Here is a 22,270-nt window from a genome sequence, read left to right on the forward strand (position 1 = left end):
GTCTTAAATGTTACAACTTGACCCAAAAAGACAGATTTTTTTTTTCAAGAAAATTTCTTTTGTGGAAAAACGTAGAACTATTGTGAAAATTTAAAAACGTATTTTATTATCACAATAACAGTAGATGTCTTAATATTCAAGAAATTAGCTAAAATATCTGCACGGAGAAACTTTGAGTATCACTTTTTTTTAAACTCATATGTATTTTAAGTAAATTGACTACTAAAGTGGGTAAAAAACGAGAAAAAGACGAAATTTCTTATTTAATAGAAGTCTCTTTAACAATATATGACCTCTTTTTTCAATATTTAGTAGTCATAAGAAAAATTCGACGTGGACAGTGTCGTAACTAAAAAGGATTAGATGAAGCCCCGACTTAATCGCAACAATGATTAATTAATTTTTAATTGAATCATAAATAATATTAATTAACTTTAGGTTATTTTTCTTTTTCTGTCTTTAAAATTTCACAATCCAGTTAGATTATACATCGAAAATACTTTTTTTTATGAAATTAGGGGCGCTTAAAACATACAGTACTCTCCTGAGCATATGTGAGCTTGTCTATAAAACCCACCCCCCCAAAAAAAAAAAAAAACATATACATCTCTTATATCCAAGCTTATAATTCTTTTAGTTTTTGAGAATCAGTTTCAAATGAACACTATTTTTGTTTTTTTATTTTTTGTAAAGTTGAAGTGTAATTGTGTTATACTTCGTGTCAGTAAAAGTGAGGTTAGGTGCGATACAATGTTTTTTCGTGAAATTTAATTTTCGATCCAATGCCAAATTTTAGTAGTCAAACTAAGAAAAATTGATATCGTTGCAGTTTTTCCCCACTTTAGTAGTCAATTTACTAAAAATACATAGTGAGTTTAAGAAGAAGTGATACACAAAGTTTCTCTGTGTGTAATGCAATGTAGCTGAGCGGTCAGAGTACACGGCTCGCGTCCCAAGGGTCCTGGGTTCGATCCCCCATACATGAGAGATTTTTCAAAATTATTCTTAAGTGCTTTATATACCAATATATTAATCTAAGAAATAAAAAAAAATTATAAAAATTCTCATTTATTTAAATTAAAAATAATTTTTCTCAAAATAGGTCAATTTAGAAGAAAACTGATAAGGCCCTAATGAGTTTTTTCCCTAATTAGTAGAGGGTATAATTGATTGGGAGAAATTATATATTTATTTTAAAATCACAAATATAATAGTTCCCTGAATATTTTTTCACAATCACTACGATAATATACATAGTAAAATTATATAATTTTCTGTAATTTAATCGGATACGAAAGAGCCACTTCGTCGAGCATAAAGTTAATACGCCATAGTAGCAAGTAGAGTATATATATAAGTCCTATCACTTCCGGCCGAACGGATATTCTCCCGCGGTAATATTCCGACGTTTACATCAAAAAATTCGTTATATATTTTATCATTATTATATGACATGAATTAAGAGAAGAATTAATCTTAAAAAACAAAAATTTAACTTTGAAAATACACTCGAAAAAAGTGATTTTAATACAAAATAAAACACACGCGAAATAAGTTAATTGTAAAGATTCACGAATATTGATAAAAAAAAAATGCGGCAAATGTCATTTTTAAATTATATATATTGTTCTATATAGAAAAAAAAGAGACAATTCCTGTAGAGGGAATTAAATATTAAACAAGTCACTTGCAAGTAACCGTCGCGCGCACGTAACGTCACGGGATAAAAGCAACAATTATATTAGCTATGCTCTCTAATTGCAGTTTGATGTCTATCATTTGCTTTTCATTTCAGAAAATAACCTTTTTTTTAAATAAAATCGAACATTTGTTACAGAATTCCCTTATTTACTTTTTTTAATGTAAAGAAAGGAATATTTATTTTTTATAAATCATAAATATTTTTATATTAATAATAATAATATTAATAATAATAATAATAATCTTTCTTATATTACACCCAGAGAAAAGATACATTTATATCAAAGAGCCAAATAAATTTTTATTTGTTGCAAATAAATATTATTTGCTCACAGAAAAAAATCTTCACCATAAAACAACGATATAAGTTTCATTGGAACAGCGATATGTATTTCATTAAAGCAGCCAAAGGTTTTGATATTCTAGAGAAACATATCGCTGTTCTAGATAAAGAATTTTTTTTCCTATACTTTAAATAAATAGAATAGTAGGCTCTGATATAAATATACACACTGAAAAAAAAATTTATTTGATTCAAATACAGGTGTATTTGGTTATTATCAAATAAATATTTACTTGAATCAAATATATAATATTTGAATCAAATATTTCAGTATTTGAAGCAAATACCATTTATTTGATTCAAATAAGAAATATTTGATTTAAGTAAATATTTATTTGATAATAACCAAATACACCGGTATTTAGATTAAATAAATTTTTTTTTCAGTTCATTATTATTCAACTCAAATATATATATTATATTTGTTTTAAATAAAAAATATAGGTGTAGAAAAAATTATTCAAATAAAATTAAAAAAAAAATACTATTATTCCACCTAAAAAAAATGTTTTATTTGAACCAAATATAATATATTTGAGTTAAATAAACGTATATTTGTCTCAGAGCCAACTAGCCCATTTATTTGGTGTAAATAAATATTTTATTTGTCATAAATAAAATTTTATTTTAAATCAAATAAATATTGATTTGTAAGTACAAATAAATAATTATTGGTAACAAATAAATATTTATTTGGGACAAATATAACTTTTCTCTATGTGTAATAATAATAATAATAATATGTACCTATTTTATAATAATATAATAATTTATGTACCTATAATAATAATAAAAATATATGTACCTATTTTCTCACATTAGAAAAAAATTTAAATATGAAAAGATATTATTATTATTTTTATTGGATAAAAGAAAAGAGTAATTATATATGACATTAGAATTATAAGACAGTGTCTTTTGTTATAATGGAACATTACTCGCATTTAAACAAATATTAATTATCGTCGTATGCTAATGGGTCAGCTATAGGGAAACGAGTATAGAGAGCGATAAATGTTTAATGTTGTTTGGGATTTAGAGTAATTATGTTTTTGTGTGCGGCCCATGAACGAAAAGGGGTGCCGTCTATTGTGAAGTAATTCGACAAGGTGAAACATTAGAAGGGTGAATTCACCCTACCCACACCCTTCAGAATATTGTATTTCCAAATCATGAATCAGTCTTTCTCGATTCGTTTTTTTAAGTTTCATGAAAATCCACTGTATACAAATAAAGTTAGTTTTTTTAAATTACTATATAGTAATTTAATTTTTTTTTCTTGTTTTTTTAAAAAAAGGGGACTTTAAATAAATATTTATTTGTAGCTAATAAATATTTATTTAATATAAATACGGCTCCATGAGAAAAGGGACCTTATGGTAAAGAAATTTTAGGTTATGTTTAGTTTACCTTGATAAAAAGTTTTTATAATTAATTAGGTAAAATGAAAAATAATTTTTATTGATTTTTTCGAAATTAGGAATTAAACGCATAAATGTTTTGTATTAACAGTTGACTTTTTTTTGTGTATTTCCGTTTTAAAAATCACAAACATAACCTAAAATTTGTTTACCGTAAGGTCCCTTTTCTCATGGAGCGTTACATATTTATTTGATACAAACAAATATTTTATTTATCTATTTGTTTATATTTAAAATTTTTTATTTAAATCAAATAAATTTTTTTCACTGTATAAGTGAGGAAAGAAAAATGTAAATAATTTTTTTTTCTTTAATGAACGTTATTCCTCAAATAAAAGTAAAAATAGAGATGAATAATTATAATTCCAATTCGTTATGCTATTGGTTTGGAATAGAGTGTATAACGATGGGCAGGTGGTCGATGAAAGCTCACCCCACAAAATTGATATCTATGATATATATATATGCATGCTTAGGAGCACAGCACATATGTTCTTTAAAATATCCATGCAACCTCTGTATATGATGATCAAAGTCAACTCGTTGGAAAATGGACGAATCTCGTCTTTTGTGACTAAACGATTGGCGACGGTGAAATAACATTCGTCCGCCTTCTTCAGATATATATATATATACAATTTATGAGTATTAATTTTACATACATCCCATTGTCAAGTACTTTACAAACATACAAAAAAGGGTTACTTCGTGTAACAAAAGACTAGAAATAAAACATATCAAAAATATTTTTTTTTCCATAAAATAATTAAATAGTTTTTTATTTTTTATTTATATTGCGATTTTTTTGCAAAAAATTTTTTTTTAATTTTCTTAAATATATATTTTTTTGTTTTTATAAAAATGATTTAAAAATGAAAAATAATTTTTTTGTTAATTAATCTACTTGAAAAAAAAAATTAATTGCATATCGTGCAAAAGAGCATTGTGGATCAATTTAAATTGTAGAATTATTTTTTCTCTCCCTGATGAAAAAATATAATTTGCACTCTTAAAATTTGAATTAGTTACAAATAATTAATTTCATGGTAAAGTCTGTTACTGATTTCAAATAATTATTTTTTAGTAATTTTTATTTTTTACAAATAGTTATTTTCACTAATAGTTATTTTTTAATAATTTTTATTTTTTACAAATAGTTATTTTCAATAATAGTTATTTTTTAGTAATTTTTATTTTTTACAGATTGTTATTTTCACTAATAGATATTTTTTAGTAATAGTTATTTTTTACTAATAGTTATTTTTACTAATAGCTATTTTTCAGTAATAGTTATTTTCTACTAATATTTATTTTTACTAATAGTTATTTTTCAGTAATAGGTTATTTTTAGTAATAGTTATTTTTCAGTAATAGTTATTTTCTACTAATATTTATTTTTACTAATAGTTATTTTTCAGTAATAGTTATTTTTTACTAATAGTTATTTTTTACTAACAGTTATTTTTCAGTTATAGTTATTTTTACTAAGTTATTTTTAGTAATATTTATTTTTTCATAAAAACTGAAAAAATGGTTATATTTTTCAAATAGTTATTTTTATTAAGTAATTTACTAATAATTATTTTTTACTAATAAATTTTTTTACTAAATAAACTAAAAAAAAATAATTATTTATTAGTAATAGGTTTTGTTACTGAAAAAAAATAGTTTTTTTACAAATATGTAATTTTATAGTTATCTTTTACTCTAATATTTTTTTTTACAAAAAAGAAATAGTTATTTTTTACAAATAATTATTTTTTTATTAATAGTTATTTTTTACTAACAGCTACTTTATATACTAATTGCGCTGAGGCAAAAAGTCAACTAAAATTTTACTAAAACTTAGTTATTTCTTTTTTTTTAACTACTTTAAATTGAGAAAACAATAATTTACAGTTGCATTTTTGAATTATATATAAAATTAACTTTTTCAGAAGCTTAAATATAAACTGAATTTTTTTTTTTTTGTGAATATATAGAGAGAAATATAATCGACGCATATATAGGCAATGATTTAAAAAATACATATATTCGCGTGACTGTTTCCGATAGGGACATATTTTCCTTTCAATTTTTTATCACTAATACTCGCGATATGGCACAAGTCCAATTGGGGTCAAAAAATAAAAGAAAACACGACGCGCGCACTCATCCATCACGCTTTTGATTTTTGAATAACGCAGAATGACATATTATTTATTTTTTATACGCAAAAAATAGAGAAAAATAAAATGTGTATAGAGATTTTGCACGAAAATGAAGTTTTGTAAATTTTTTTTTTTTGGAGAAATTTTAATAAGAAAAGTATTTTCTAATATATATGTTTGCCTTTTTAGGAACGTGAAGCAGAGAAAGTATCAGAGGATGTGACAACACTTCGTGATATTAAACCCGAAATGTCACCAGCCAGATGTGTGGAAAGTTGGCATAGCAATAATAGTTCTTGTTACCGACGTTTAAATCTATTAAGCAAAGGTAATAACTTTTTTTCATATTCAAAAATAGCAAAAAAAAAAGTATTTAAATTCATTCCGATTTTGTTTTTTAAACTTTTTTTTTGTTTTTATCCTACTATACACTAATTAGAAAAAAAATTGTTTAAAACAACCAAATATTGGTTAAATCAACTAAATAAATGTATTTCTTAACCAAACTTTTGGTTGAATCAAGCAAAACTTTATTTGGTTCAATCAAATTATTTTCTCGTTTGAAAAATTTATTAAAATACACTGAAAAAAAAGAATTTATTTGGTTGAAATAATCGATTATTTGGCTAATTATCAAATAAATATTTATTTGGATCAAATAATTTTTACACCCAGAGAAATGATTTATTTGAACCAAATAAAATATATTTGAATTAAATAAACGTATATTTGTCTCAGAGCCTACTAACTTATTTATTTGGCGTAAATAAAAATTTTATTTGTCAGAAATAAATTTTTCTTTGGCTCAAATAAATTTTTTATTTCAATGAAATGAAATATATTTACAACAAATAAATGAGTTAGTAGGCTCGGAGACCAATATATATACCATTTCTCTGAGTGTATTTAAGAGCATTTGAACCTTCGTGACGTCACAAATCATGGCGCATGACACGCAAACTTCTCAGGTATGTGAAAAACACAATTTTGAATATTTTTTAAAAAAACCTTTTGGAAAATGTTCAGAGAAACATAGACTATGTCTGTTATGTACGGAAAATTCAAAATTTTGCGTTTAAAACGTTTTTTAAACAATGCCTACATATAAGCAATTCGTGTATTTTTCCTTACTTGTGACAACCAACTTAAACATTGTTTAAAAAACGTTTTAAACGCAAAATTTTGAATTTTCCGCACATAACAGACAAAGTCTATGTTATTCTGAACATTTTCCAAAAGGTTTTTTTAAAAAATATTTAAAATTGTGCTTTTCACATACCTGAGAAGTTTGCGTGTCATGCGCCATAATTTGTGACCTTAACATTGTTTAAAAAACGTTTTAAACGCAAAATTTTGAATTTTCCGCACATAACAGACAGAGTCTATGTTATTCTGAACATTTTCCAAAAGGTTTTTTTAAAAAATATTCAAAATTGTGCTTTTCACATACCTGAGAAGTTTGCGTGTCATGCGCCATGATTTGTGACGTCACGAAGGTTCAAATGCTCTTAAATCAAATAAAATGTATTTGAATCAATAATTTCTGTATTTAAAATAAATAACTTTTAATTGACTCAAATATAATTAAATAAATATTTACTTTATTTTTTATATTTTTTTTTATACAAATAAATACTTACTTGTTACACATAAATATTTCACAGAGAAAACATGGTGTTATTTTTGTTGCAGCTAATTTTTTTGGAGGGTAATTTATATAAGGGTAAATTTTGTATTTTACCTTTGTTTGGTATAATTATAATTGACATAAACAAACATTACAAATTTTTATATAAAACGTCAACTTCAAACATTAACCTCTCCAACCACAAAAATTTAAAAATAATATTTAAAATATTCACTAATATTTATATTTGTAAACAATATTTATAATAAATATTTAAGTAATAAACAAAAATTTTTCTGCTTACTCTTCTATTTAATTGAATTTGATATTTTTTATAACCTTATGAAAATTGTTTAGTGATTAATTATTTTTGAATTTTTATAAACAAGTAATGTTTAATATTAAAATTATTTATAACTCTTGTAAAAATTTGAATATATAATACATAAGTATTATTAAAATATATTATTACAATATAATATATTCATATGTAAAATTTTTACATATAAGAACGCGGATTTGTTCTGGTACAAATATCTTATATATAAATGTACATATCTCAAAGCAAAAAATTAAAAACAATTTTAAAGAAACGATTAATAGTTTCTTATTGTAAATAAAATCATTAAACTTACATACTGCAGAATTTTTAAAGTTCTCACCAATTTTCGTAAAAATTTATCTTGAAGTAATTACGTACATTTATTTTGACAGTTATTAGAAATTAGATTTTCAATTAAAATTTTTAAAGTTTTCCAGGAATGTTTTTTTTATATAATTCTATATCAGTATTATGAGATTATGCTGAATATTGAAAATAATTTATTAAACAAACATAAATGTTGTAAAATAAACGCTTTTTTAGATATTTAATTGCATTCAACAACAGTTCTAACCATAAAATTATTGCAACCTGAATTCAGATTAAACATTTGATTTTCTCTTAAATAAGCGAAATTTTTTTCATTTAGAGTAGGTAAAATTGAAATTTCTCCAATTTTGGTGTCAAAATGATACCAACAGGATAAAATTTGTTGCATACATTTTTAACACCGAATTTAATGTCAAAACAACACCCAGTTTTTTCTGTGTTATTTAAATATAAGTATAGATATTTATTTGATACAATTATATATTTATTTGAAACAAGTAAATATTAATTTGAAACATAAATATTTATTTGATATAATTATTTTTAAAAATTGTTTAAAATTAAAAGAAAATTTTAATTATTTAAATTTAATTAAAGAGAGTTTGTGTATATAAATATATTGCTGTGATGGTATTTTTGAACAGTAATTTTCCGATTAGTTGTGTATATATGTATATATGAGAGTGGAGTTTCAATTAATTAGTGTAATTAGTCGCGACTGGAGTGTTAACTGGAAACAGGGACTACTTGATGTGAAGCAGAATCGAGGGATAAAGGAAAAAGGGGGTGGATCTTGGACCAGTAATAACATAAATTGGGTGCCAGAGAGCAGTACGCTTACAGAGGCGGGCTTTGTGCAACGCTTGCGCAACAGAATATACAATTTTCCATCCCTTTCTCCTGCAAAAAAAAAAAGAAAACTATTTGAATTTCTTTAAATCCAAAAGAAAAATCACTATTTCCAGTTACGAAAGGAGAAAAAAAAAATTACATATTTTTTTTATTCTTTTGAAATTTAATATTACATTGAACAAATTTTCAAATTATTATCATTATTATTTTTTTTTACTATACTGACTCATCCAGAAAAATGGTATATCTGTCTCACAACCTAATAAATATTTATTTGATTCAAATAAAAAATTTTATTTACGCCAAATAAATGGGCTATAGTAGACTATGAGACAAATATAAATTTATTTAACTCAAATATATTATATTTGGTTCAAATAAAACATTTCTCTATGGGTGCGGTCCAAAAAAAAATCCCTATTTCCAGTTATACAAAAGGAAAAAAAAATGTTACATATTTTATATAGAAAAATTTTGCTGTGGCACCGAACTATTTTCTGTGATAGCAAATTACGTTAGCTAATATATAGGAACAGCGAACAAATTTGCTGTGGGGTCAAAAAAGTTTGCTGTGACTGTAAATTTTTTAAAAATTAATGTTTATCACAGCAAACTTTTTCGTTGTCATAGCAAAAAATTTAGCTGTGGTTACTAATTTTAATATAGACCCGATAGCAAACATCAGTTAGCATCTGTATAAATAATTCTTTTTTTTCCGTGTATCTTTTCGAAATTTAATTTTAAATTTGAAAATTTTTGAAAATATTATTTTATTATCATTATTATTTTTTTTAATTATTATTATTATTATTATTATTTTACTTATTATTATTATCTTGATACGAATATAATATTTCTGCAAAATTTAAATGTGATTATAATAATAATTTGAATTTTTTTATTATTATTATTATTGACGGTATATTGAATGAAGGGATTTAATTCATTTGCAGAGGATATATATATGAGGAGCTGGAAAGTAAAACTCGCTCTCCGCTCGGATGGACTCCGTAGAGCCAGTCAAACATTTGAAAAAGTGATGAAAATTGAAATTCAAAATTTTGAATTTTGAAAAGTACTACATTATAGGAAATTAAAAGGCGCATCTTTTTTTCCTTTGAAATTTTTTTATAAAACGAATATTTTAGTTTCTAGAGACCAAAAACTGAGAAATTTAAATTGTTAAATTTAATTAAGTTTTAAAACATAAATCATCGTATCTCCGACAATTATTAATGAATTTGATTCAAATTTGAGATGTACACGTAATAGGGTCTACTAAAGGCGACAAAATAATGAAAAATTAAAAAATCATTAATTGTTTAAATTTTTTTTAATAAAAATTGTGACCAGTTGATAATAACGTTTTCTTACTTTCATCGACAAAAAGTCTGCGGGGAACTTTGTAGTTTAGAAAACTTCCAGTGAGACATTTGTTTATCACTATATAAGGAAGTTTTCTGTAAAATATTAAACCAATTCATTGAAAACTTTAAAAATTATTCAAGTTTTAAGAAAGCGCGGTCGACGCGCAAGTAAGTTCTAACGCTATTCGTACAGACAGCTGTTCCGTGCATGAAATATAATTAGATTTTCACATTAAAGTATAAATTTCTTTATTATTATTATTATTATTATTATTATTGCCTATTCAGAATTAAAGTTTGTTGACAATTAATACTACAATGTTCAATTCTGTAATTACCATGTTATTTTATTGAACAAATATAATTTACAAATTTTTTGTCATTTTGAATAAATGGAAAATTATATGTATTTTAAAAATGATGCTAATAATACATTTTTTTGTTATTATTTATTAACAAACAGTTCAACAGTTTCTATGTATATACATTGTTAATGTTAAATTTTTTTATTACCTTATATTTACTAATTTTTTTCAAATTTTTTTTTTATTAATTATATTAGGAATACACTCAAAATTTTGCAATTTAAAATATTTTTTTTTGATACTTATTCAGAAAGTATTACAAATATCTTATTAACTTTCTAAAGTTTATAAAACTGAACAATCCTAAAACCAAAATTTTATTTTATATAATTAAAATTGAATTAAAAAAAATTTATTTTACAGAACGTTAATTTTCCATTTATCCAAAATGACAAAAAATTTGTAAATTATATTTGTTCAATAAAATAACATGGTAATTACAGAATTGAACATTGTAGTATTAATTGTCAACAAACTTTAATTCTGAATAGGCAATAATAATAATAATAATAATAAAGAAATTTATACTTTAATGTGAAAATCTAATTATATTTCATGCACGGAACAGCTGTCTGTACGAATAGCGTTAGGACTTACTTGCGCGTCGACCGCGCTTTCTTAAAACTTGAATAATTTTTAAAGTTTTCAATGAATTGGTTTAATATTTTACAGAAAACTTCCTTATATAGTGATAAACAAATGTCTCACTGGAAGTTTTCTAAACTACAAAGTTCCCCGCAGACTTTTTGTCGATGAAAGTAAGAAAACGTTATTATCAACTGGTCACAATTTCTATTAAAAAAAATTTAAACAATTAATGATTTTTTATTTTTTCATTATTTTGTCGCCTTTAGTAGACCCTATTACGTGTACATCTCAAATTTGAATCAAATTCATTAATAATTGTCGGAGATACGATGATTTATGTTTTAAAACTTAATTATATTTAACAATTTAAATTTCTCAGTTTTTGGTCTCTAGAAACTAAAATATTCGTTTTATAAAAAAATTTCAAAGGAAAAAAAGATGCGCCTTTTATTTTTCTATAATGTAGTACTTTTCAAAATTCAAAATTTTGAATTTCAATTTTCATCACTTTTTCAAATGTTTGACTGGCTCTACGGAGTCCATCCGAGCGGAGAGCGAGTTTTACTTTCCAGCTCCTCATATATAATAAATAGTAGGTCACGGTAATGTTTTTCAGTTTAAGCACAGAAATTATAAGCGGCTGTGTATAAAAGTAAACTTATATACATATAATAACTATATATATATAAAGGAGCAATATATTCCACACAGAGTATAGTTTCATGTATATATTGTACAAATATATGGAGTATATATCAGTAATTCTATTCAACGTTGGGCGTATAAGCCGAAAATAACGAGATAGGTGCTATACCTTTGCGATATCATAATATATATACATATATATATGAATGGAAAAGCAAATCATTGCTATATGCAGCCAAAGACATTTTGTATTTTTTGTATATAATTTAGTTACGAAAACAGTTTATCAATAATTGAAAAGGTACAAATCAAAGAATCGTTTATAATTTTTTTTTTTTTTTTTTAAACTAATTTCGAGTTTTAAAAAAATGTTATAAGCGGATTTTTGATCTGGACCCTAAATTTTTGCAATATTTCAAGAAAATTTAGAAAATATTTTATTTTATTTTTTATAGAAAGAGAAATGTCAGATAGGAGCACTCCAGAATGTTCAGCTTGTCGACCACGTGGGGTTTTTTATGGTCAAGTCTATAGTCCATCCACTCCAACAAATTAATAATATTATTTATTTAAAAGTGAGTATAGAATTATTTATTTTCCAAAATATCAATTTTTGTAATTATTATTTATGTTGCCATTGAAACTTTTTTATTATAAGAATACAAAAACTCATTGTAATATTATATTTGTAATAATTTATTATTTTTTATTATTAATATTTATTTTTATTTATTTTTATTATTTTTTTACTATTTTTTATTTTTTAAATTTTTTATGTTTATTATTGATTATTTTTATTACTATTTATTTTTATTATTAATACACGAGAAAAAAAATTTATCTGAAATAGGGAAAGGTTTATATAGTAGCAAAAGTTTTGCTTGTTTCAGTTGAATCTTTCACTATTCTAGTGAAACTTTTCTCTGTTTCAGGGTAAATTTTTTTTTCCCATGTATATTTATTTAAATTTCCAATTTTTAAATTAACGAGTTCTTTTTTTTACACAATTAATATTTTTTCTAATTTTATATTTGATGTTTAATTTAATAATAATTATTAAAATCTACACTGAGGAAAAAATTTATTTGATTCAAATTAATCGACTATTATCAAATAAATATTTATACTTGAACCATATAATTTTTGAAATCAAAATAATATTGAATTAAATAAACGAAATTAATTTCTATATTTGAGAAATAAATACCATTTAATTGACTTAAATAATAATTATTTGTTATAAATAAATAATTATTTGATAATAGTCAAGTAATTATTTGAATGAAATAAATTTTTCTTTCTCTATATATATAATTGATAACGATTTTCTATTTTGCAGCATGTTGTAAATTTATTAAAGAAGAAAAAATTGTTTATACACATAAATGTATTAGGAGGAATCTATATATGTCTTCTTGGGAAGAACATTAATATATATGTAAAATATAATTCCTTAAAAAGGCAATATTAAAAAAAAAATGATTTCATACAAAAAAATATGTATAAATATATATGAAAGGAAAAATACCAAAGATACGAAACTTATTTAAAGTAACACTGTAACGATATTATATATGGGCAAATCCACAGAACCGGCCGATTTCATGTTACTCACATATTTTTCTATTTTAGAAGTATTATATTAATTATTTTCATACTTCAACCATTTTGTAATATCTCTGAGAACCTATTGAAATAAGAAAATTGAATAAATGTGAACCTTCTAGTCTTTTATAAAAAATAAAATCGAATTAAGTAACTTAAAAAATGAAATTTACGGTGTTACTCCAGGTATAAATTTTAATTCTTATAGGTATAACTTGTTCGGCATAGATCCGAACAATTCCAAACTGTGGTGAATTATAGTTTACTTATTGAAGAATGTTTTGAAAGTAATAAAAAATATGTGCTTTTAAATAAAAAGAAATGATAGTCGTTGAAAGTAGCGTTACTCATTATTTTATAATAATGAAATGTCTATACATTTTTGTAAATATATTTTGCGGCGATTATTCGATTTGAATTTTTCAAATTGGAGCTTATTGCTTGTGAACAGACGAACAAATGTATGTATCATAGAATAGAGTGCAATCAGAATTAAAGAAAATATTCCAATAATTATCACTCTATGTTTAAGCGTGAACCATTTTCAACATAGCCTTTTTTCAGTAGCACAACTACAGAATAAAATATGATGAGTTGAAAACATGTGTGATTATATAAAGACATTATTATAATTCTTGTATGCAAACGCCAAATTATATTTTCAATTTATAACGTCTAAAAATTAAAAATAAAAAAAAATTTATCGAAATTTAACTAGTTAATCGTGAAAAATGAATTATCCTTTCATTTGTTTTATTTTCAAAGTTATATCAAAATCGATGTCAATAATGTCAGTTTGTTGGTTAAAATAGTTAATATCAAAATTAGTAAGTAAACAATTTAATTTACAGAAATAAAAAATTAAATGCTAATAAATAAAATATATAATAAAATATGATAAAATATAAATAATTTATTTTTGATAATTAAAAAATTAATTATTTGTATTTTATCATATTTTATTATTCAAAATGTTTTGCACATATTTCAAATAATATATAAAAAAAACAAAGAAATGCCATTTTTAATTATAATTTCCAGAAGAAAAATAATATTTTCGTTTTTGGCTTTTAACTCAAACGGCATTAAAATAAAATGAATCACGCAAGAAGATAATTATTCTTGAATATATTTTAAAGAAAGTAAACCATAAATAAAAGGTGTGCTTGCTATTTGGAAAATTTTCATCTTGATAAGTAAAAATCGGCCGGTTCTGTGGATTTGCCCATATACATAATTAATATAAAATAATAATAATAATAATAATCTAGTCACAGACACTTTTCATATAGATTCTAAACGCATTGCACACATATTGTTATTTAGAATATATACTGCCGAGTATAAAAAATAATAATTTATTATTATTATGATGCAATTATTGTGATTAGCTGAATATTTATTGTACACACAGAGTTGTAATTACAACAACGTAGAGAGTGATATTAATTTTAAATATGTAAATTTAATGACATAGTGATGTATTTAGTATATAGGATTATAATAAAATCGTTAATTGCCGATATATAGAAAATATGGTTTCTTTATTTACACACACACACACCAAGAGAAAAAAAAAATATTTGTCTCTGTCAAATAAAATATTTATTTGTTTTAAATAATTTTTTTATTTAATTTAAATAAAATTTTAATTGCTTTAACTAAAATTTATATTTTGTGCCAATTAAAATTTTATTTGTCCTAACTAAAATTTTATTTGTGCTAACTAAAATTTTGTTTGTGCTAATTAAAATTTTATTTGTACTAACTAAAATTTTGTTTGTGCTAATTAAAATTTTATTTGTGCTAACTAAAATTTTGTTTGTGCTAATTAAAATTTTATTTGTGCTAACTAAAATTTTGTTTGTGCTAATTAAAATTTTATTTGTGCTAACTAAAATTTTGTTTGTGCTAATTAAAATTTTATTTGTGCTAACTAAAATTTTGTTTGTGCTAATTAAAATTTTATTTGTGCTAAATAAAATTTTTTTATTTAAAACCAATAAAATGCTATAGAATAAAAAATAAATCTTTTCAATTACTCTCCTCAAATATTTTTTATATACGCGATTCGATTTAGTAATCTTTGTATAAAGAAGCTGTACGCGGGCTTAGAAAATCCTTCGGGAACTTTTTTTTTTTTTTTGTGTCATGCGTGTGCGATGCTTCGATGAACAGAACCCTTGATACTATATCAGTCCTTGGGAAGTCCCTTGGCGATCGTCAGCAAAATTTCAGATTCCAAATTTAATGTTCTGGGTCATATTACGGTACGACCTTTTGTCACGTATATTTCAGATTGTAAAATTTTAACATCTGTTTCATTTTAATTATATACAATTAATTATATACATTAAATATATCAAAATAATTATATTTACATAAATAAATATAAAAAAGTTATATTACAAATATAAAAAATGTTATTTTTTTATTTACATATTTCAAATTTTTTTTTGTTTTCGAAAAATTGTATAGAAAAATTCGTTTTGAAAAAGTCTTTATATGGAAAAAATGTATAACGAGAAACTTTCGTTTCTTTTAAGATAAAAAAAATATATATATTTTTATACAACTATCACTCTCCTTACCATATAGTAGAAAAGAAGCTACGTTTGCGCGACTAATGTTCCGGGAAATTGGTTTCGCAAATGTAGACATTTTCTCTCGGGAAAAATCAACAATAGTCGGTGTGTGTGTTACGTAAGTACCTCACGTTTCGCCGATGAAACAATTCTTTCTTGTTCTATGTATTTTTTAGCACACACAGGACAAGAAAAATTTATTAAAACATCAAGTGCGTCATGAATTTAATTCAAACAATATTTTTTATTTTTTTTGCAGAAATTATTGTAAATTTATTTTTTAAATCTATTTATAAATAATTTACCTATTACAAAATAGTGGAAAATTATAATGAAAAATTCGCATATAATTGAAAATAAATAAAATAAAATTTTTAAATATTAAAAAAAAACTTTTTTAAATGTAAAAGAAATTCAATTTACTAATATATATAAAAGGATTGAAATATATTTTTTTTCAGAATTTATTATATTATACGCATTTAACGAGTACGTTTTTATACACTGAACCTTGAATGTGTATATATATATATATAGCTTTTACAATAGAGTAGACCCGAGCGAGCATTTAAAGAAAAATTTTAATTGCAACCCGTAAGCCGCTTAAAGTGATCCTCCCCTTCTATACGTTAATAAAAACAACCCTCATTCACAAGAATACAGTCGTATCTCAAACATATAGATTCATCTTTTCTAGTTTTTCTTTTCTTTTCTTTCACTCGCAAAAGAGCTTCAAACAAAATTTGCCTCAATACCTTTTCAAAAATAAAGTATAAATTTTTTTTTCAGATTTAAAAAAAATTATGGAAAAATAATTTTTATAACAAATTTTTTATTGCTGAATTATTTTTACATTTAATATATTTCTTTTTAATTTATTTACTCACTGAATCTGAATTAGTTAAAAATAACTAATTTTTTTTTAGTAAAATTTTGGCTGATTTTTTGCTTCAGGAATCAGTAGAAAAAATTACTAATTATTAGTAAAAAAAAATAAAGTAACTAAACAAAAAAAAAAAACTGAAAAAATAAATTTTTTTTAATTTTTAATTACCATTAGTTATTTTGATTTTAATAACTTTAGTTATTTTCAACTTACAGATTGGAATAAATTTTCTGATTTTCTAAATTTTTTATAATTTTTTTTTTCTTTCTAAATCTGAATTAGTTAAAAGTAACTATTTTTTTTCAGTAAAATCTTGCTACAACAAATAGTAAAAATAACTAATTTTCAGTGTTAAAATAAGTGAAAAAATAATCAAATTTTACTAATTTAATTATTTTTAACATAAAAATTAGTAGAAATATTACTCTCTGAATCTGAATTAGTTAAAATAACTATTTTTTTCAGTAAAATCTTGCTTTAACAAATAGTAAAAATAACTAATTTTCAGTGTTAAAATAAGTGAAAAAATAATCAAATTTTACTACTTTAATTATTTTTAATATAAAAATTAGTAGAAATATTACTCTCTGAATCTGAATTAGTTAAAAATAACTAATTATTTTAGTAAAATTTTGGCTGATTTTTTGCTTCAGCAATCAGTAAAAAAAATTACTAATTATTAGTAAAAAAAAGTAACTAACCATAAAAAAACTGAAAAAATAAATTTTTTTGTATTTTTAATTACCATTAGTTATTTTGATTTTAATAACTTTAGTTATTTTCAACTTACAGATTGGAATAAATTTTCTGATTTTCTAAATTTTTTATAATTTTTTTTTTCTTTCTAAATCTGAATTAGTTAAAAGTAACTATTTTTTTTCAGTAAAATCTTGCTACAACAAATAGTAAAAATAACTAATTTTCAGTGTTAAAATAAGTGAAAAAATAATCAAATTTTACTAATTTAATTATTTTTAACATAAAAATTAGTAGAAATATTACTCTCTGAATCTGAATTAGTTAAAAATAACTAATTTTTTTAAGTAAAATTTTACCTGACTTTTTGCTTCAAAAATTAATAAACAAAAAAATTATAATAACTAATTATTAGTGAAAAAGTAACAGTGGCAAAAAATAGCTAGTGAATTGAACTAATTTTAGTTAAGTTAATAAAGTAATAAAATTAGTAAATTTTTTTGTATTACTAAAAAATCAGTAAAAATATTACTATTTAAAATCAATAATTATTTTGCTACCAAATTAATTATTTTTTAACTAATTGAAAAAAGGAGTAGGTAAATAGTCAAACTAAAAATATTATTGTATTAAAAAAAAATTTATTTAAAAAAAAATTTTTTTTTTTTTATATTAATAAATAGAATTCTGTGGCTTAAGTGATTATTGCACCCTGATGCTCAATCTAGTGGTCGCACGTTGTACTTCTTTGCCGAAAATGATATGCCTTGTTACCGCGTTGACTTGGAAAGCTCCATGATCCCTTGGGTAATATAATATACAATTATATCCACAGAAAAAGAAAGTATATGCATTATGTATGTCTCGGACCCTCCACCAAGAGTTAAATCACGTTGTAGGGTTGGTTAACTTTACAAATAATATCGAACTCACACACCATATTATATCCAAATGTACATAAACAAAAGAAAAAAAAATTTCAATTTCTTCTAAAAAATAAATTACGTCTCAAAAATAATTATAGGTCCCCTTCGAAAGGTTGAAAATAAAATAATATAAATAAATTTATATTTATTGAATAAATAAATTTACTATATATATTTAGAAAAAATATTATTTTCACAAATTAAAAAAATGGCGGATCTAATATGGCCGTAAAAGAAAAATCGCACACCCAGAGAAATGTTTTATTTGAACCAAATATAATAATATTTGAGTTAAAATTTGTCTCACAAACTACTATCCTATTTATTTGGCGTAAATAAATTTTTTTATTTGAATCAAATAAAAATTTATTTCAATCAAATAAATATTTATTAGGCTGTGAGACACTCTCTAAATCTAAATTAGTAAAAAATTTTACTAATTTGAATTAGTGACTCACTTTTTGCTTCTCAATTAGTAAAATTTTACTAATTAACATTTACTAACAATTACACTCAGAGAAATGGTATATTTGTCTCCGAGCCTACTAATTCATTTATTTGTTGCAAATATATTTTATTTCATTGAAATAAAAAATTTATTTGAGCCAAGGAAAAATTTATTTCTGACTAATAAAATTTTTATTCACGCCAAATAAATAAGTTAGTAGGCTCTGAGACAAATATACGTTTATTTAAATCAAATAAATCATTTCTCTGGGTGTAGTAAAATTTAACTAATTCTAAAGCAAAAAGTGAGTCACTAATTTAAATTAGTAAACAATTTTACTAATTCAAATTTAGAGAGCAAATATATGTGTAATACAGGGTTTATGGTATATAAATCAAGTGACAAAATAAATTGACATAGAGCACACTTTATTTTTTAATTATTTGTAATAATAATTATAGCATTGATCGAAATCGTATTTTTTTTTACTTCAAACCGGAGTCAATAATTATAGTAGATTAATTTACCGATATAAGTGTAATTAATCATATTGTATTGTCTGAAAGTATCACTGTTTTGCATCCTTTGGCCGTTTTTATATATTCGAAAAAATAAATATCGATCACAAAAATTAACATAGTGCTAAAAATCAAAAAATTAAAAAATAAAAATAAATAAAAAATAATGAAAATACAAAATAATAATAAAAATAATAAAAAAATAGAAATAATGAAAATAATAATAATACTAATAATTTTTAAAATTATTAATTATTATAATAACAACAATAACAATTAATTAACAAATTGGACAAAAGACAATTCCATGGATTTGAAAAAAAAAAATTTTTTTCAATTCAGCGAATGGTTCTCTCGAAATTGAAATCACATTAAAAATCGAGATTTGTGACTCTTACAAAATAAGCGGGCCGATCTTGCGTATTTCAAAATCGAGAGTACCGAAAAAAAAAATTCTAATAATTTAATAAATTTTTTTTTTTTTTGGGACCATCAAGGATGCTCAGTGACGTTCTTATAAGCGAAGGTCGAACGAATCGACGCCGCAAGTTTTAACCCCCGAATTATTAGAATACAAGTAGGAATGCAGAGGGCCTGGAATTCGCAAGAAATTCATGCTCTATTTATAATTGATCACATTTTTTTTTTTTCGATCAACAAATCACATTTCTACATTTTCTATTTGAATCTTGACTATTTTTTTGTATTTTTCATTTTTTTTTTTTTCATTTTCGGATGAGTATAGTTAACTATTTATGTTTATCTGTCTAGATATGATGATACAATCCTGATAGCCGAGACAATTTTTTTTTCGTCCTTTTACAATCAATTCGTTTTTTTTTTTTCTTACTTGCTAATAAATATTTATATATATATATAGCACAAATGAAAATGAATTCTATAGTTCTATAGCAATAACAAAAACTATATATTATACTTAATTTTTTTAATACTAATAAACAATACAATGGCGCAAGACTAAATTGTAAAAAAAAAAAAGAATGACATAATTGTCTATCACGACTTTTTCTTTTATAAGGAGTATATTTTCTGTAAACTCAAAAAAAAATGTATTTACATTTTTTTTTTTTTACTGAATTTCACAGATTCTGAAATTTTTGTAATTATTTCTCATTTATAGAACAAAATTATCAATTATTACTTACTGGAGAATTTTTTAATTCCAAAAATTGTTCGAATTTTGTTTTATGCTATTATGCAAAGAATCGTTTTCTTACACCCAGAAAAATTGTATATTTGTCTCAGAGCCTAATAAATATTTATTTGATTCAAATAAATTTTTATTTGATTTAAATAAAAAAATTTTATTTACGCCGAATAAATTGGCTCTGAGACAAATATACATTTATTTAACTCAAATATATTTTATTTGGTTCAAATAAAACATTTCTGTGAGTGTAATATTAAAAATTGAAAAAAAATCACAAAATACTATTTTTGAGTAAACAGATATTATTCTCCTTTAATATCACCAATATCATTTTTTCAAATGCTATTAGTGTTATTTTTTTTGACACTGAAGCAGACAAAAAATCGAAAATTCAGTTTTTTTTGTTTTCTTCAATGTCTTAATTCTAACTTAAATTTTTAAACTTACAAAAATTTGATCTAAAATAATAGAACTATTCTTTTTTTTATCGGCTTTCCAAGATTGCACCGATTTTTTTTTTTGTTTTGTTTTTTTTTTCAAGGCCTCCACGAACTTCTTGTCGAATAGCAACAGCGCCCTGCCGAACAATATTTAACATTTAACAATAGCCAACATTTATAGATTAAGATACCGATTTAGTATTTTTTATAATAATTCTCAGTTTTTAAGTGATTCGCAAAATTTTTTTTTCCCCTCGACTTTCTTTTTTTCACTCACATTTTGTTTTTTTTTTTTTTTAAACTTTCCTAGCAGTGTTTCTCAAAGCGTATAATTATATTATATAAAAGAAGTTAACGGGAAACTTGAGCGCTACTGAGCCAAACATTTTACCAAATCAACAAATAAAATTCATCATAAAGAAAATTTCGTCTTTTTGACGAATTATTCAAAAAATGAAACTTTTCCTAAAAACTAGTCAACTATTAATATTTTCCAAAAATTCAAAAAGTAGAAAACTTTAAATACACTTTCACAATTAGTTGGTTTTTTTTTTTTTCTAAAATGATAAATGAAAGCAATAACAATTTTTGACTCACTATCGCTTTGTCCACGTATAATACAATTCACGATGCGATTTTATTTTTTATATCGTATAACATGAAGAATTAATAATCGACTGAATATTCGGAGATAATCTCCTACTTATTTGTTTTAATTGACGTAATTCCTCCAGCAATGCTGAATATTAAAGATTTGTATTATTTTTATTATTTTATTTTTTTTTTTATTCTTTCTTATTTTTCAAAGGACAGATTCAGATAAAACAGATTGATGAATTTACCGAACCAGCGGTGAATTCATATATAACGAAACGATGCAGCGATATATATATATAATTATATTTAATTACAATTCTCACATTAACAGAGTTATTGAGCTGAACCTGAATAAATTTTTTTTTCTTTGACTCTAGGAAAGTCAAAATATAATATTCTATATATGGCTTTCATTTTCTGAATTCAACAATCTTACACGCCCAGAGCTAATTATATAGACCTAGGGAATTATAATTCTCGTCCATTTTTTAGCGGGAGATATTTTTTTTATTTTAATTTCTTAAATTTTGTACCTATTTAAATTTTTTTAAATTAATTTTAATTTTTTTAAATTATTTCAATTTTTTAAATTTATTTTAAATTAAATTAAATTAATTTTTCTTTATTTTTTAATTTATTCAAATAATTATTTCGCAATCGTCAATAAATTCTGAAAATTATGCTTTT

General features: G+C 22.9%; 1 protein-coding gene across 2 annotated transcripts in view; it reads left to right on the top strand.

Moving 5' to 3' along the window:
* Positions 1–14,772, top strand: part of LOC127287184 (SKI family transcriptional corepressor 1 homolog-B) — a 42,647-nt gene extending 27,875 nt beyond the window's left edge. For both annotated transcript variants that reach the window (XM_051313988.1, XM_051313989.1), the window contains exons 6-8: positions 5,805–5,943; positions 12,167–12,286; positions 13,051–14,772. In XM_051313988.1, coding sequence (XP_051169945.1) covers positions 5,805–5,943; positions 12,167–12,267 — 240 coding nt within the window. In that variant the 3' untranslated portion in view covers positions 12,268–12,286; positions 13,051–14,772. The remainder of the gene's footprint in view (positions 1–5,804; positions 5,944–12,166; positions 12,287–13,050) is intronic.
* The last annotated feature ends 7,498 nt before the right edge of the window (positions 14,773–22,270 follow it).

This window comes from Leptopilina boulardi, unplaced genomic scaffold, assembly GCF_019393585.1.
Source record: "Leptopilina boulardi isolate dan_hultmark-lab unplaced genomic scaffold, ZJU_Lbou_2.1 LbouV2_368, whole genome shotgun sequence".
Taxonomy (NCBI): Eukaryota; Metazoa; Arthropoda; class Insecta; order Hymenoptera; family Figitidae; genus Leptopilina; species Leptopilina boulardi.